At 46.5% G+C, this 16,844-nt stretch overlaps 1 protein-coding gene across 1 annotated transcript in view; it reads left to right on the top strand.

The window, feature by feature from the left end:
- Window positions 1-16,844, top strand: part of UHRF1BP1 (UHRF1 binding protein 1) — a 63,367-nt gene that overhangs the window by 31,392 nt on the left and 15,131 nt on the right. Inside the window, exons 4-14 of the mRNA XM_030561326.1 lie at window positions 3,798-3,889; window positions 5,092-5,281; window positions 5,838-5,978; window positions 6,721-6,891; window positions 8,918-9,095; window positions 10,701-10,787; window positions 11,461-11,625; window positions 12,245-12,399; window positions 13,332-13,467; window positions 14,140-14,333; window positions 15,145-16,700. Of these exons, the coding sequence (XP_030417186.1) occupies window positions 3,798-3,889; window positions 5,092-5,281; window positions 5,838-5,978; window positions 6,721-6,891; window positions 8,918-9,095; window positions 10,701-10,787; window positions 11,461-11,625; window positions 12,245-12,399; window positions 13,332-13,467; window positions 14,140-14,333; window positions 15,145-16,700 (3,065 nt within the window). The remainder of the gene's footprint in view (window positions 1-3,797; window positions 3,890-5,091; window positions 5,282-5,837; window positions 5,979-6,720; window positions 6,892-8,917; window positions 9,096-10,700; window positions 10,788-11,460; window positions 11,626-12,244; window positions 12,400-13,331; window positions 13,468-14,139; window positions 14,334-15,144; window positions 16,701-16,844) is intronic.

Here is a 16,844-nt window from a genome sequence, read left to right as displayed (position 1 = left end):
CTGTGTGTACATTAGCACTGAAATGCAGCAACCTCTGAGACCTGGTCTACACTACAAAGTTAGGTAGATTTGTGTCAACCTATTTGTCTGTGTCTCTATGCTCAAATTTGTCTCCAGCTGATATAAGCACCAGTTAGTCACACAGTCAAATCACCTCCCTGAACGGCATAAAGTGGAAATCCATCAACCTCATGAAGAAACTTGCACAAATACAGACAGATATCATCTTCCTTTCCAAATGCAAACAGATGGACATCATACCAAATGGACTAAAGGTAGAAAATCCACTGCTATCTACATACTACACAGACCACAGTGAGAGATTATGCCACACTCTATCAAAAAAACTGAGGAACCACCTGATCAGCATCCTATACAGCAAACAGGAAAACATCAAAAAAGAGCTCTCTAACCTGGAGACTCTCATTAATAACCAAACTTCTACACAAGCAGACTTCACTAGAATAAGACAGGAGATCTACATTACTCACTTCACCTCTCTACAAAGGAAAAAGAACTGTAAGCTGTCTAAACTCCTACCTGCCATGTGGGGCCACAACCGTGGTACCCCTAACCCACCCAGCAATATTGTCAATCTATCCAACTACACACTCAGCCCAGAAGAAAAGTCTGTCCTATCTCGGGGACTCTCTTTCTGTCCTGCCACCCCCACCAACATGATACAGTTCTGTGGCGATCTGGAAGCCTACTTTCGCCGTCTCCGACTCAAAGAATACTTCCAGGACAACACCGAACATCGCACTGATACACAGGTGCCCTCCCACCAACAGCACAAGAAGAAGAACTCCACATGGACTCCTCCTGAGGGTCGAAATGACAGTCTGGACCTATACATTGAATGCTTCCGCCGGTGTGCACAGGCAGAAATCGTGGAACAACAACATCGCTTGCCTCACAACCTAAGTCGTGCAGAACGCAATGCCATCCACAGCCTCAGAAACCACCCTGACATCATCAAAGAGGCTGATAAAGGAGGTGCCATTGTCATCATGAACAGGTCTGACTACCAAAAGGAGGCCGCCAGACAACTCTCCAATACCAAATTCTACAGGCCACTTCCCTCAGATCCCACTGAGGAATACACTAAGAAACTACAGCATCTACTCAGGACACTCCCTACACTAACACTACACTAACACCAGAAGAAATCAGCATACCCCTAGAGCCCCGACCAGGGTTATTCTATCTACTACCCAAGATCCACAAACCCGGAAATCCTGGACGCCCCATCATCTCAGGCATTGGCACTCTCACTGAAGGACTGTCTGGATATATGGATTCTCTACTCAGACCCTATGCCACCAGCACTCCCAGCTATCTCCGTGACACCACTGATTTCCTGAGGAAACTACAATGCATTGGTCACCTCCCAGAAAACACCATCCTAGCCAGCATGGATGTAGAGGCTCTCTACACAAACATCCCACACACAGATGGAATACAAGCTGTCAGGAACACTATCCCTGATGATGCCACAGCACAACTGGCTGCTGAGCTCTGTGCCTTTATACTCACACACAACTATTTCAAATTTGATGACAATATATATCTCCAGATCAGTGGCACTGCTATGGGCACCCACATGGCCCCACAATATGCCAATATCTTTATGGCCTACCTGGAACAACGCTTCCTCAGCTCTCGTCCACTCATGCCCCTTCTCTACCTACGCTACATTGATGACATCTTCATCATCTGGACCCATGGGAAAGAGACTCTGGAAAAATTCCACCACGATTTCAACAGCTTCCACCCCACCATCAACCTCAGCCTGGACCAATCTACACGGGAGGTCCACTTTCTTGACACCACAGTGCAAATAAGTGATGGTCACATTAACACCACCCTATATCGAAAACCTACCGACCGCTATGCCTACCTTCATGCCTCCAGCTTCCATCCCGGACACATCACACGATCCATTGTCTACAGCCAAGCACTGAGGTACAACCGCATTTGCTCTAACCCCTCAGACAGAGACCAACACCTACAAAATCTCCACCAAGCATTCTCAAAACTACAATACCTGCACGAGGAAATAAGGAAACAGATCAACAGAGCCAGACGTGTACCCAGAAGCCTCCTACTGCAAGACAAACCCAGGAAAGAAACCAACAGGACTCCACTGGCCATCACATACAGCCCCCAGCTAAAACCCCTCCAACGCATCATCAAGGATCTCAACCCATCCTGGACAATGATCCCACACTTTCACAGGCCTTGGGTGGCAGGCCAGTCCTTGCCCACAGACAGCCTGCCAACCTGAAACATATTCTCACCAGTAACTGCACACCGCACCATAATAACTCTAGCTCAGGAACCAATCCATGCAACAAACCTCGATGCCAACTCTGCCCACATATCTACACCAGCGACACCATCACAGGACCTAACCAGATCAGCCACACCATCACTGGTTCATTCACCTGCACATCCACCAATGTAATATACGCCATCATATGGCAGCAATGCCCCTCTGCTATGTACATCGGCCAAACTGGACGGTCTCTACGGAAAAGGATAAATGGACACAAATCAGACATTAGGAATGGCAATATACAAAAACCTGTAGGAGAGCACTTCAACCTCCCTGGCCACACTATAGCAGACCTTAAGGTGGCCATCCTGCAGCAAAAAAACTTCAGGACCAGACTTCAAAGAGAAACTGCTGAGCTTCAGTTCATCTGCAAATTTGACACCATCAGCTCAGGATTGAACAAAGACTGTGAATGGCTTGCCAACTACAGAACCAGTTTCTCCTCTCTTGGTTTTCACACCTCAACTGCTAGAACAGGGCCTCATCCTCCCTGATTGAACTGACCTCGTTATCTCTAGCTTGCTTGCTAGCATATATATACTTGCCCCTGGATATTTCCACTACATGCATCTGAGGAAGTGGGTATTCACCCACAAAAGCTCATGCTCCAAAACGTCTGTTAGTCTATAAGGTGCCACAGGATTCTTTGCTGCTCATAAAGCCATGGTTCACCTACTGAGGTCAATGTGCGAGCATAGATATTGTATGACCTATAACAACCCTCACAGTCCTCCAGCAGCTGTCCCATAATGTTCCATTCTCTACAACAGTGACTGCTCTGGCCAGCACTTTAAACTCCACTCTCAGAGACTGGAAGCCGCACCCCACCTTGAAACCTCTCCATGGGTTTTTTAAATGTTTTTTTCTGATCTCCCAACTTGAGGGTTAACTAACAGTTCACCCTCATTGTGTGCAGTTGCCCAGCCACCTGTGCCAAGCTCCACACACTAGACATGCTCCTGCCTGGAGTAGAGAGGAAGTATTGGGTCTCTGGGGCCTGTGGGAAGAAGAGGCTGCACAAACACAGCTACAGACAAGCTGTAGAAATGTGGACATCTGTGAGCAGATTGCACAGGGGCTGCAAGCAAAGGGGTATGACAGGGATCAGCAGCAGTGCTGCATGAGAGTGGAGTGCACCTACCAGGTGCAGAGTTGAAATGGGGAGAAAGATAGATACTTCAGTCAAGGTTGCTCAGCCAACCCCCTTACTTTTATGAAAAGCGCTCTGTGAAATTTTCAATGTCCATGCAGAGTAGATGGGACCTTGGTTTTTAAGGTCTCATTTGAAATATCCACTCACACACAGTGAATTCCCTGAGAATGATGGGGAAGGTAGAGTCCACCTTGTTGGTATTTGACCTAGCAGTTCCAGTGACCCCCTATGTATTTCAAACCTAGGACCATAATGCTCATCCTCAGTCTTAATATCATGCTTACTTCTTCCTTGCTGTGTTTGCAGTACCTGGATAAGGTGGAGGTGGAGATGCGAACCTGTGAAGAGCCTCGGCCACCCAATGGACAATCTCCCATTGCTCTCGCTGCAGGTCAAAGGTTGGCATCACCAAACTCTGCAGTTAGTTTTTTGACATTGTATTATCTGTGTTGGGCAGGCACCCCCGATTGTCCATTCTGAGCAGTGAAGGAGCCTTGCAATAAAAAAGAGGAATTGTTTTCTCCCAGCCTTTTAAATTGTGAGATGGAAACAGGGATTGACAGAAGTTTGTACAGCTGGCCATGGTTGACCTAGACTAGATCCTTAAGAATGCCCAGCTCCTTTAAGCCATGCTCCCTAGAGGCTTTGCATTGCAGCTCCCACCTCCTGTTAGGAAACAGTGGATAGGATTCCTTCACTGCAGCCCATTTCCCCATCCTTTCCTGCTCCTCTAGCAAAGTCTCTCTTTCCCACTTCCTGAACATCTTCATTGATTTCCCTCATCTTTGGCAGAGACCTAAATCTCCTTGCTTCCAAAGCTTCACTGAAATTCCTGCCTAGCCTGCACCTGTGTTCTTCTCCGCTGGCTGTGCTCTGTCACATTTCCCAGCACCCCACTCAAGCTTCTCTCCTCACCACTCCTTTATCCCCATCCTGACTCAGCTCCTGCTTTCATGTTGCCCCTCCAGGCCAGAAACAAGTAACATTCTGTCACAAAGCATTCCCCATGATCACTCTATACTGTATTGTGCCTGCCTGGGCTGTTGAGCTTTCATCTTTTTGGGAAGTCCGTTGACAGAGCTATGACACTTCAAATCCATTGAGGCTCTGCAGAAGCTCTAACAGTTTCAACACATTCTGCTCATTGTACTGTGCTGTATACTCCTTCTTGGCTACGTTAACAATCGTGTCTCTTCTGAATCGGCTAGCAGTGCTTGCTGGAGTGTTGTGTGGGACAGGAGTATTTCTGTCTCTGACCTTGGGAGTGAGAGGCAGACTCCCAAGATCATCAGCTTCCATGTGCACTGCATTCCCTTGCCCACCCCTTGCTCCATCATTTATTCTTCGTCCTCTGTCCCTGCCTACCATGGGGATGACTTTGAACATTCAGTTGTAACCACGGCTGAGGCTAGTCTATCAAATGGGGGATGCCTTAGAGCACAGATGATGGCACTTCTCCTGGAGGTAGCCCATCCCTGTGAAGCCAGTCTGCTTCTGAACCTTAGGTCTCCTTTGTGACAGTTGTTTATTACCACTGGGTCAGTCTGAACTGGGGCCCCTTTTAACAAAATGATGATTTTGAGGGTTCTTCTCTTTACAGCGAGTATGGCTTTGCCGAAAAAGTTGTGGAGGGAATGTTCATTGTTGTTAATTCCATCACCATCAAGATTCACTCCAAGGCCTTCCACGCCTCTTTTGAACTGTGGCAGCTCCAAGGATACAGCGTGAATCCCAACTGGCAGCAGAGCGACCTACGTTTCACCCGCATCACTGACACTCATAGAGGAGAGGTAAGACCCTCTCTGTATTGGCAGACGCAGCATACGGGGGTGTCACATTTAGGTCTCTTCCATGGTCCCTGAAGGATCTGGCAGATTTGGGGCCATCGTTCATCTTCTCTGAATTCTCACCTCATGGTCTCAGTATGGATGACTATAAGGAACCTCAGTGACCTCTGCTTCACAGTCTAAAGCATCCACTGGGAAACGGAGTCGCTCTGAACTCTTCCATAACCAGTGGTCCCCTATCCCACTTCTTCATAGCATCTCCTTACTGGGAGAATGAAAAACTGGAGAAGCTGTGAGCTCCCTTACAATCAGTACGTTTTCACTAGTCTCTGCTGTGATTGCACTGTGGAGGGAGGACTATATACTCCCAGGGCAGCTCCTCCATTTATTACTGGGATCCCAGAAGAAAGATAGTGTCTCTTCCTTCCCCACTTCTAAGTCTGTTTCTCTTCTTCCCTATGCGCTGCTACCATGTAACATATCTATCGTTAAAGTCTTGAAGTTGGTGAAATCCTCAACATTTTCCCATTTGTTTCCTGGTCTCTTTCTCTCTGGGTAGGTTTTGACATTTAAAGAGCTCACCTGGCAGACACTTCGGATAGAGGCAGATGCCACTGACACTGGTGATCAGGATCCCACTACAACTCCTCTGAGGCTCATTACCAATCAAGGCAGGATCCAAATTTCTCTCAAGAGAAGAGTGAGTATCGTCACTGATAGCAGGAGTGATTTGCATGGTGAAGTCCTGATTGCATCTCCCTGATCAGGAATAACGTCCTTACTAAATTGAATTTCAGAACCAAGAAGAGGCACAGAGAGGGATAGTTATTCCTGTGTCTGGTGAAGGTACTCATGCCCTCCCTTCTCAGTGTTTGTGTTTTTTCTCCACAAAAGCAGAGTCCTAGATGCTGTATTGCTCTGTGGTTTCAGTGAGGTACACGCTGAGCTCTTATCTTGCATACTCAGAACAGCTCATTTCTTAGTTCAGGAATGCATGCAGCAGGGCAAATGGGTGAATAATCCTCTGTCACATTCATGTAAAAGTGTGCTGTGTCCTCTTTTACTGAGCACTTAAATCACTGCCAGGCTTAGTTGTACTATAAACAGGAGAAGGAGAAAGGTGATGAAGTGTCAATTAGAAAGAATAAACCTCCTGCATTTCCACTTCTTCCTTCAGTGCAGTTGGACACATGCCTCCTTAGGTGGAGACGGATTTGTCTAGCCTGGCACTCAGTTGAGACAACAGATCCCTCTGAATAATATTGGGGTACCCTGGACACCTGTCAGTCAGATGAATGGCCTCCCTCTACCCTATTTTCATTCATATGACTTCTAAAGTGGCACATTTTGCAGCTGCTGCAGTCCACAATTCCCCTGAAGAATAAATGTGTAAGGTTAAAATTGTTATGTTAAACTCCCTGCTTTCTCTTTGGCTGGCTTAGACCAAAGATTGCAATGTGGTGGCATCTAAGCTGATGTTCCTTCTTGACGACTTGCTGTGGGTGCTGACAGACTCTCAGCTGAAAGCCATGATGAAGTATGCAGAATCCTTGAGTGAAGCCATGGAGAAATCTGCCCAGCAGAGGAAGAGTATGGCACCAGAACCTGTCCTGGTAAGCAGCTGTTACCCAAGCATGGGCATTCTGGGAAAAGGGAAGAGACATGGAAAAGGCAGCATGGATTCTCTGTATACACATACAAATGGGTGCCTGCTGCCAAGTGGCCTCTCTGATGATGGGAAGAGGTAGGAAAGCTGTAATCTGTGCAGCTTCCCAAAAGTCCTGTCAACACTCCTTAGGGTCTGAGCACTGGGAGAAGTTTAAAAGCTTAGCTGATGCAAGGTTAGGCACACATGGATATGGAGTCACCACTGGGAGAAAAACATGACCTAAAGGCACTGCACCCAACACCAAAAGGCATCAGTGAATATTTTTAAATGGTCATGGGCTAGAATTGTTCTGGGGAAAAAGATGGAAAATTCTGTGATCCTCTAGGCCAGCAGTTCTCAAACTTCATTGCACTGTGACCCCCTTCTGACAACTAAAATTATTACACAACTCCAGGATGTGGGGGACTGAAGCCTGAGCTTGCAGAACCCCGCCACCCCAGGCAGAGGACTAAAGCTCAAGCCCAGGGGGCTTCAGTCCCAGGCAGGGGACCTGTAACCTGAGCCCGCCGCCCAGGGCTTTAGCTTCAACCCAGGGTGGCGGGACTTGGGCTTTGACCCTGGGCAGTGGGGCTTAGGCTCCAGCCCCAGGTCCCAGCAAGTTTAACACCAGTCCTGGCGACCCCATTAAAATGAGGTCATGACCCACTTTTGGGTCACATCCCACAGTTTTGAGAACTCTGCTCTAGGCAGGACTATCACAAGGTGTCAAAGGATCCATAGATTTTGTTTTGGTAATAGCAGATAATGAATATATCCTGGAAGTAATCTCTTTAGCCTCTGCTAGGTAGTTCCTGTCTCCTACTTTCGTTCTGAAAATAAAAATACATGGGGAGCACTCCAACCTTGTAAAAAATTATCATGATCCAGGGTGTTCAGGGAAGAACACGATCATGCCATTTCAGGATCATTATATTTTCTCCCAGTATCCTGTGAGGGGACTCCCAGTGCTCAGAGATGTTTGTATTGTTCGTTTGCAGCACACAGAGCTTATTGGTATTTCAGAACCTCTAACCAGCTGTTCCTCACACCCTCCTTCTACATGCATCTGATGAAGTGGGTATTCACCCACGAAAGCTCATGCTCCAATACGTCAGTTAGTCTATAAGGTGCCATAGGACTCTTTGCTGCTTTTACAGATCCAGACTAACATGGCTACCCCTCTGATACTTGACCTCCTTCTAGCGTTAGCCCTTAACTTCTCCCCCTTACCCTCACAAATGTTTTTTTTAAAGAAGTTTTGCAAAATGCTCAGCAAAGTTAAATAACAGAGAGATGTTTAAATAACTGCTGTAGAGGGAAAGTGAAATTAAGGGGAACAAGACAAAGGATGAAAGATGTTTTCAGCAGAGATTTGCAAAGAGCCAGAGAGCATGAGGTGAGAAAAGGGATGTTTTTCCAGATAGCAGGAACTGCAGGAGAGATGGTTTTGCAAACAGTGCAGCGAGATAAGGCTAAGAGGAGTTTAAATAATAATGCTAATATTGCTCTTTTCATCCATAGGTTTGAAAGCATTTTCCAAAGATAAGTGAGCATCATTAGTCTCATTTTAGAGACTGGGAAACTGAGGCATGGAGCTTTTCCAAGGTCACACAGCAGAGCTTAAAACATAACACAGATCTCTTGATTCCCTGTTTGGTACCCTGTTCACTGGACCTTGCTGCCTCCACTGATTATAAATCAATTGATGTCACTGCAATAGAATTAAGCTTTACCCAGTCTATGTCTGCAGAAACGGAAGCGCAAGATCAAATTGCTAATCATAAGTTCTAGTTGTTCAGTTATGTTTGGCTCTTTGCTTATACATGCAGTGTTACAACCACTGGTCAAAGGCCTTTCATTTGGGGAGCACTGTTCAGGCTCTTCCATGGTGGAGTGTAAACATAGGCTGTTTTCAGTGCACTAGAATCTGCTTCCCTGTTTTCCTTTGATGATGTACTGGTACCTGCAGAACATGTTTCTGTGTATTCTAGACCCCACCACCTGCTCCGAGTGCCCACCAGTCCTGGTCCCAGACATTTGGAGGCAGTCTGAATGCAAGAAGCATCAGCCAGTACTTTGAGAAGTATGACATGAAAGAGTCCTCCTACCACCTATTCATCTCCCGTCTGGACCTGCACATCTGTGATGACAGCCACAGCCGGGAGTCAGGTACCTGACCAAGAGCAGCGCTAGGGAGAGCCTGGAGGAGAGAGAAATTAACCAGATCATGAGGGGTACTTCTTTTTCACGTGTGCACATTCATGTAATTCTGCACTTCTTAGTTCAGTGTTAGCACATCTCAGTGAGGCAGGTGTTAATGGCTCAACCTTTGAGGGGTGACACTGTGCTGAGTACCAGGAAATTGCATGTGTGGTGCAGCTTCCTAGGAGAAGGAGTGAAAGTCCTCTCACTGGCTTGGACAAAGCATTAGAGAATATGCAATAGGGAACAATCTGTCACCGATCGAAGAGGTAGATTAGATGGTCTAATAGCTCATCTCACTTGGTCAGTATGGGATTGTTCCTTACCATTTATTTTCTGGTAATTTAGCTAGCCTAGTTTTAAATGGGCTAGGCAATGGGGCTTCCCCACTTCCCTTGCAAGACCATTCCCCAGTCTCGCAGATCTCTCTGCCAGGAGTGCTTTCCCAGTAATCCAGTTTAAAATTGGCCTTTCCTGATTTTAATCCCATTCCTCCTAGTTTATCCCAGTGGGAACATACTGCATGATTCCTCTCCCTCCCTGTTTGAAGTAGCATGTGCCCCTCTTCCAGTCCCGTGCTCTCCTTGCAATCTTGGTTGTCCCTTAGCCAAGCTCTAGATATTTATTTCTATAAATCTTTCCCATAATTCAATGCCCTCTGATTATTACTGTTGCTTTTCTCTGAACTTGCTCCAGTTTGTCTCCTTTTCTTGTTGCTGAGTTACCTGGAACTACAGTACACACAGTGTTCCAGCTGGACTTTCATCAGAGCCATATAGAGAGAACAGGCTGGTAATAAACCCTGTGATTTTAAAGCCTCAGCATAGGCAGCCCAAAGCTGCGTTGTCCTCTTTATTTTGTTACCATATTGTTGGTTATAGTGTGAGAACCATAACTGCCAGGGGTGCTCTGCAGTTTTGTGTGTGGTGCACTAGTTTTCTTGATGGCACTAATGGTTAGTCAGTTTCATTCCATTGTCTGTCTGTTTCCTGGCCTAGATGATCATGGGAGATGGTGCCAAACCTAAAAGGAGGTATAATGATTGCAGCATCTTACCTTAAAATGGTATCCTTCTATATAGCCCCTTTCATGCCATGGGATCCCAAAATACTTTCAAACTGTACCATATATATACAGGGATTACTCACACAACACAGAAATGCAGTCACCTCTGGAATGGAATGTGGCAACTATTCAGCAGTGCCTATCAATTCTTTACCAGCCATTCAGGACAGCACATGGAGAACACCACTTTTTATAGGCAACTGAAACCTCAGGGGAATTTTAGAGAGAGAGAGAACGTAGTGACTGTAATTAGAATTTAGCCGTGGCCCCAGGGTTGGCATCTTCTGGTATAAAAAGGGCTGTGGGATTCTTTATTGAGCAGGATTTTATGTCTCATGTAAAAGAAGGTTCCAGTACCACTTGCAGTACAGTGCCCCCTAACACCGAAGTGAGATGCCGGTACAGTAGCGACTCAAGGAGTTATGCAAAGTTGCTCCGAATTCCCCTCAGTTAGGACTTGGCTTGCACAGCTGATACGCAGACGTTCTTTATTTTGTCTTCCCACAGACTCCTCAAAGCACGGGGTGATGGGAGGTGCAATGCAGCTCACGTTCAGGAGAATGGCTTTTGACTATTATCCCTTCCATTGGACAGGTGAGAGGGGTTTGTTCTTTCCTCATTCATGAAGAGGATAAAAAGAGAGATTATGAGGAAACGTGTTGCTGCAACACTGGGGGTTGAAGTAGACTATGAGGAAGGTTGTGCAGAGAGGTCTTGTGACTTGAATCCTCTTTACAGGGCTAATCCAATTCACTTTTTTGTTAGTGAATGGCACCCTTAGCCTTCAGGAGAAAAGGAGCCAGGCTACGAGGAAGGGAACACTGTGCCCTCTGTCATAAGGTTAAACCCTTGGATCCCCCACCTTTCCCAATGCCTAAGCTCTGGATCTGGTTCCTATATGAGCCTGGTCAGCTTGAAAGGGCTTCAGTGTAAGGGATGAAGCCCAGGAGGAACCCAGTAGCAGTTGTGTGTAACTCAGGACCCCTCACAGTGGAAAAGGTGGTGGTCTTACAGGGGAGAAACGGCACCTGCAAAGAAATTCTTGCATCTGGAACCCTCGCAGGCATGGGCAGCTGTGTTGTGAGGATGCCTGCATTGTTTAACAGGGAGTCATCCGGCCATGCAGTCCTTTATGCGTCAGTGATGGTCCTAGTTGGAGGAGAGCATTTAAAAGGTGCACCTGTGAGTAGGGGTGCTAAGGGATCGGGTGCTGATCCAAACCGCAAGAACCTCCTCTGAAAAGCCACCTTTTTTGTTTGTTCTGCAGGAGACACCTGCAAACATTGGGTGAAGTACTGTGAGACCATGGAGACTCAGGAACAGTGGGCAAAGAAGCTGGTGAATGAATTTCAAAGCAAGATGGAGAAGCACTGTGTAGAAATGGACACTGGATCCACCAAGACTCCAGGGTCTCCCTTCAAAAAACAACCAGGTAGCACTGTTGGATTACCTTGGGGGTTTTCTTTCAGTTGCCTCCACTTTACAAAAGAGATTAACAGACTTACTTACTAGTGATTTGGACAAAAGATAGTTATCCTTACCACAGGGACTACTTCCTCTTATAAAACAAACAAACAAACTTGTACAATGCAGCAATGGGTTATCAGTACAAAAATCTGTGGCACATGAAAAATTGCAAATACAGGGACAGAGTAAAATACAATGAACTTAATATCCAAATGAGTGACACATGGACTACTGGACAGATTGTGGTATTCATTTTCATAGCTAGTCCAGGAAACCCCTCTATGTTTGAATGTATATGAAGCTGTCTGAGTGCCACAGAATCCTTGAGTCCTTGCTGCAGAATTTAGGTTGATTTTGCCACAGAGTACACAGATCTTTGACTGTATTCTTTCCTCATAAAGCCCTAAGCTATCATTACTTACTTTTGCCCATTTGTATCCAACTCTGGGTCCATTATTTCTAACCAATAAACGCATGCGCCTACTAAAGACCACTTGTGGGTTTGGTGTTTAACAGCTTCAACTGATTGCTAAGGAGATGAATTAAATTGTGGCTGATGTGATTTTAAACTTTTTTCCCCCCAGACATTTTGTCCAGTCCTCACAAAAGCCCCCCAGAGAAAGGCTGTCCCCAAACACGTGTACCTCCTGCAAGCTTACTGCAGCTTCGGCACCCTTCGTGGAACCGTCTCCGATCCAGCTGCATGGTAGTCCGAGTGGATGACTTGGACATTCATCAGGTGGGGAGGAGGCTCTCATACATTGTTGAAATTGCAATCTTAGTTTTGGAACAAAGTATTTCATCTGATACCATGTTAAACCACAAAGCACAAAAAAACTAGTGTGCAGCCAGAGCCAAACGAGGCTTCGTAGCTGCAGCAGTCACCAGTCCTGGCAGGTCTCTCTTAGATACTGCTTATATCTTCTGAACCAAACAGGGGCTCAAAAGAACCCCAAAACTCAAAGCAAATTGCTGCCAAAACTGCTGTTTCTGTTGAAGCTCACACTACAAAGCTGGGGCGGCTTTCCCTCCACACCTTAATCAACTCCTAGCCCAGCTTTGAGCAAATGATGTTTTATGTATTTGAGAAATTAGTGTGCATGGGCGAGGGTTTCTTGGTAAGTGTCTTCACTGACAGCAACATAAGAATTGCCAGGCTGGATCAGACCCAAGATCTGTATAGTCCAGAATCCTGTTTCTGACAGTATGATCAATATCAGATGCTTCAGAAAACTTTATGCACTCTGTCTGTCAAACCCCGCCTGTAAACCCTGCAGAGTTTCGAGAGAGTGATGGATTCTGTTCTGCCGTGTTGGTCTTGGGATCTGAGAGAGACAAGGTGGGTGAGGCAGTGTCTTTTATTGGACCAACTTCTGTCCCTTCAACCAACAGAAGTTGGTCCACTAAAAGATACTACTTCACCCACCTGGTCTCTCCCAATAGAATTGTCCATTAACTTCTGATTGCCACATCTTGTATTGGTGGTGATGCAGGAGGCATAAAAATTCAAAGCTTCCTGCTGGATTTTCAGATCCCGGTTTGAGTTGGAGGTGCTTGCATTTGATGCAGGAATGAATTTTTGAGAGAGGATGAATATGGGAAACAGTGATGCTATATGAACAGTTACTTTTCTAACTGACTGCAGTGCAACTACTTGTCTTTGTTGTTCAGGTTTCCACAGCTGGTCAGCAGAGTAAGAAACCTTCCACCTTGCTTTCCTGCAGCAGGAAATCCCTTCCAGACAAGGTCTCTGCAATTCATATCGAGTTCACAGAGTATTACTTCCCAGACAATCAGGCATTTCCAGGTAATGCAATAAGGTTAGCATCTCACTTGGTGAACTTCCTAAGGAACCAACCCATCTTTAACGCTCCTGATGCATAATCACCTTACAGCTAGTAGGGAGTCAGTTTCTCTGCATCTCTGTTCTTGTTTAGTCTCCTGATGTTCCTCTCTCTCTGTATATGTTGATTTTTTGCACTCTTCTGGAATCCTGGGTAAATTCCCCCTAGGAGGGAGGATTAAATTTGTGTGACAATAATTTGCCCGCATGCTTACTGAAAATATACCCCAGTTTCTGTCTGTTCAAGTCTTGGGGTTCTGGTTCTTTCTTTTGCACTAGTGCAGGAATCAGGAGAATCTCAGTTCTGTTCCTGGATCTACTACTCACTCACTGTGTGAACTTGGCTGAGTCACTTTGCCTTTGTGCCTCAGTTTCTTCCTTTGATATAAGAATCCATCTCACAGGGGAGTTGTGCAGCTTAATTCATGTCCTTAAAGCACTTTAAGATCCTTGAAAATGAGATAACCTTACCAGTACACAGTATTACAGTAGTGTATGGTCTCTTCCTCTGCCACCCTAATGTTCTCAGACTGTGGTGAATACTGAATGCTTTCTCCAAAGACTTTAGCTAGTCATGCTCAAACTACTTCAGCTTCTTTGAGTCACCATTAATTGTCCCTTTCTCATCCTTTCCAGTTCCAGGCCCAAACCTGTACCTGCAGCTGAATGGCCTGATGTTTACTCTGGACGCAGCGAGCATGCTCTGGGCGAATCTCTTCTTCCTAGATCTCTATCGCAGCCTGGAGCAGTTCAAAGCCATTTACAAGCTGGAGGACTCGAGAAAGTGGGATGAGCATGTTGATGTCCGACTGGATGGCTTTAGGCTGAAGGTACCATTCGCTTCCTTCCTGCCCTAGTCTGCAGTAGTTTCCTGCTCTCTTTCTTGAAGATAAAATAGTGAGAGACCAAGGTACAATGGCAGCCCAGAATGAGAGGAAAATGAAAACTCCACCTTTCTAGACTGGCCCCTACTGCTGTTAATTTCTATTTGTGATCTGTGGATGGAAGAACACATTCTTAGAGCCAGCCTGGAGTGAGCAGGAAAGTTGATGCTTAAGAGGCGAGATGCATGGCTAAAGGGTGTAGTATGTTGAGTCTTTCTCCTCTAGGTTGCCAATTCAAAGACAGCTAAAGCAGTAGTAATTGAAAGTTGTTGCTGTCTGATGGCTGTTTGGCCTATATAAATGAGTTGGCAAGTCTCACATCAGTGCCCAGTGGACAAATGTCCACAGAACTGAAATCCTACTGCATCTGGCGCTGGCTAGCCTTCTTGTTTGCAGTCTTGGCAGGCATGCAAAGGCCCAAATGGGCCTTGGAGACAAAAATCCCTTCTCTCCCCTAGGGGTGGGTCCTTCCAGATGTGGGCACACGGGTGGAGGCAGGTTGGGATAAACTTGTAGTGCTGGTGCCCAAGCTATGGTTAGTAAATAAAGGATTTCAGTCACTGGTGCTATTGGGTTGGCACCTTTTCACCTTTTAGAACAAAATACACTTTTAAAAAAAACAGTTGTTCTGAATGTATGTCTTTCTCAGAATATGTGCTAGGAGTGATAGCACAGATATCACTGTGCTGAGTGCAATATACTTTCCTGGAATGGGCTGCTAATCTCTCCCCTTCTTATTTATTCCCCCTCACTGAAGGTAAGCATCCCGGTGGAGAAGAAAGTAACTGATCATTGGGACCGTCCCAAGGCCCTCTCCATTTACACCTCGGAGATGACTGCCACCAACTCTCGCTATGACCCTCACTGCAGCTGCTCAGCCCTCCAGAACATCTTTCGCAGATTTGCCAATTCAGAGTTCTTCCACTCCACCTACACCCAGTTCCCAAAGTCTCAGGACAACTTCAGCATTCTCCACACCCTCTTCCTACGCCACGCATATCAGGTGGAAACTAGAGCCCAGAAATGCACCTGCTTTGCCCATTCAACTTGGAGGACCTCTGCTTCTGAAGACCTGTGGTCTGTTTACTTCACCCAGATCTCCCTGGACTTTGAGGGGGCTGAGAGTTCAAAGGGCAGAGCCCTTAACTTTATTGACCCTTTCCCCCTCTCCATTTGGGCTTGCCTTCCCAAGAGATGGGAGCAAGCTCAGGTGTCCAAGCTGCAGGCCTCTGCTGCCTCGGAATTGAAAATCAAGCCTTCTGCTAGCTTTAGTAATCATGCCAAATACCAGGACCGTACCAGAGAGCCTGGGCTGTGCCAAAGATCAAAGACTGAGCAGGACCTGAAAAGCATTAACAAGGTCCCGGAGGCAAACGACATCTTGGGAGAATGTGACTGTGATGATGACAGAGAGGATGCTCATGAGATGGAAGCCTCTGCTGATATTCATGTGCTTGCGTACTCGACCGCTCATGTGAAAATGCGTCTCAACCATTACCAATACCTGGTGCTGCTCAGGATGAAGGAAATTTTGCAGACGCTGCAGGAGCAGTTGGCCCAAGATACGCAGGATTTGACCGGATCTCCCTTAGAACCCGTGACTGCATGCATGGGCATCATGTTCAACAGTGCCGAAATGGCCCTGCTCATGCATCCCATCCCAGGCTCTGGGTCAGAAGCTCGGTCCATAGACTCTGATACAACGAGCCTGATAGAATCTGAGCTCTCACCATCAGACAGCAGGGAAGGGCTGGCTAGTGAAGAGAAGGAGCTGAAATCAGAGGCCAGGTCAGAGAAGGAAGCCAGCAGCCCCTCAAAAGTCCTGGAAGACAGTGGGATTGAAAACACGGATGTGAGCATGGCTGTGTTGCCAGAGAGACTGCCAGGATCCTTGAGTGATGGAGCTCTGGGAGCAGCTGACACAGCAGATCCACAGAGCAAGAGCATGACAGAGAGGGGACCAGTTGAGGAAGCACATGAAGCTGTAGAAGCCCTGGATACAGGGAGACTGAGCGAGCCCAGCAGCCATTCTCAAACTTCTCTTGCCCTTTCTTCCAGCCAGTCCTCAGAGGCACCACCATTAGAGAGCAGAGACATCACTCTCAAGGAGCAAGCAGAACTCATCCCCTTGAAGAACCTAGATGTAGAATTATCAAGCGCGCTGCATATGACTAAGGATGCCACTAAGGAAGCCCTGCATGTGACCATGGACCTCACAAAGGAAGCCATGTCTATAACTAAAGACGCTTTCAGTCTGAGCCGGGAGAAGATGGCTTCTACTATGCAGAAAATGCTCTCTCTACCCCCAGCCAAGTGAGTGATTTCTCCTGTTGCCCTTCTGAACAGCAACAACAAAGTTGAGGTGGGGGTATGTTTAACAGTGACACGTCCACATTTCCTCTCCCCTTTAGAATTCCATCTTTCCCTCTGAGTCTGAATGATCTTTAAAACTGCAGG

Source organism: Gopherus evgoodei, chromosome 4 (assembly GCF_007399415.2).
Source record: "Gopherus evgoodei ecotype Sinaloan lineage chromosome 4, rGopEvg1_v1.p, whole genome shotgun sequence".
Lineage (NCBI taxonomy): Eukaryota > Metazoa > Chordata > Testudines > Testudinidae > Gopherus > Gopherus evgoodei.
This window is presented reverse-complemented; position numbering and strand designations above follow the sequence as displayed.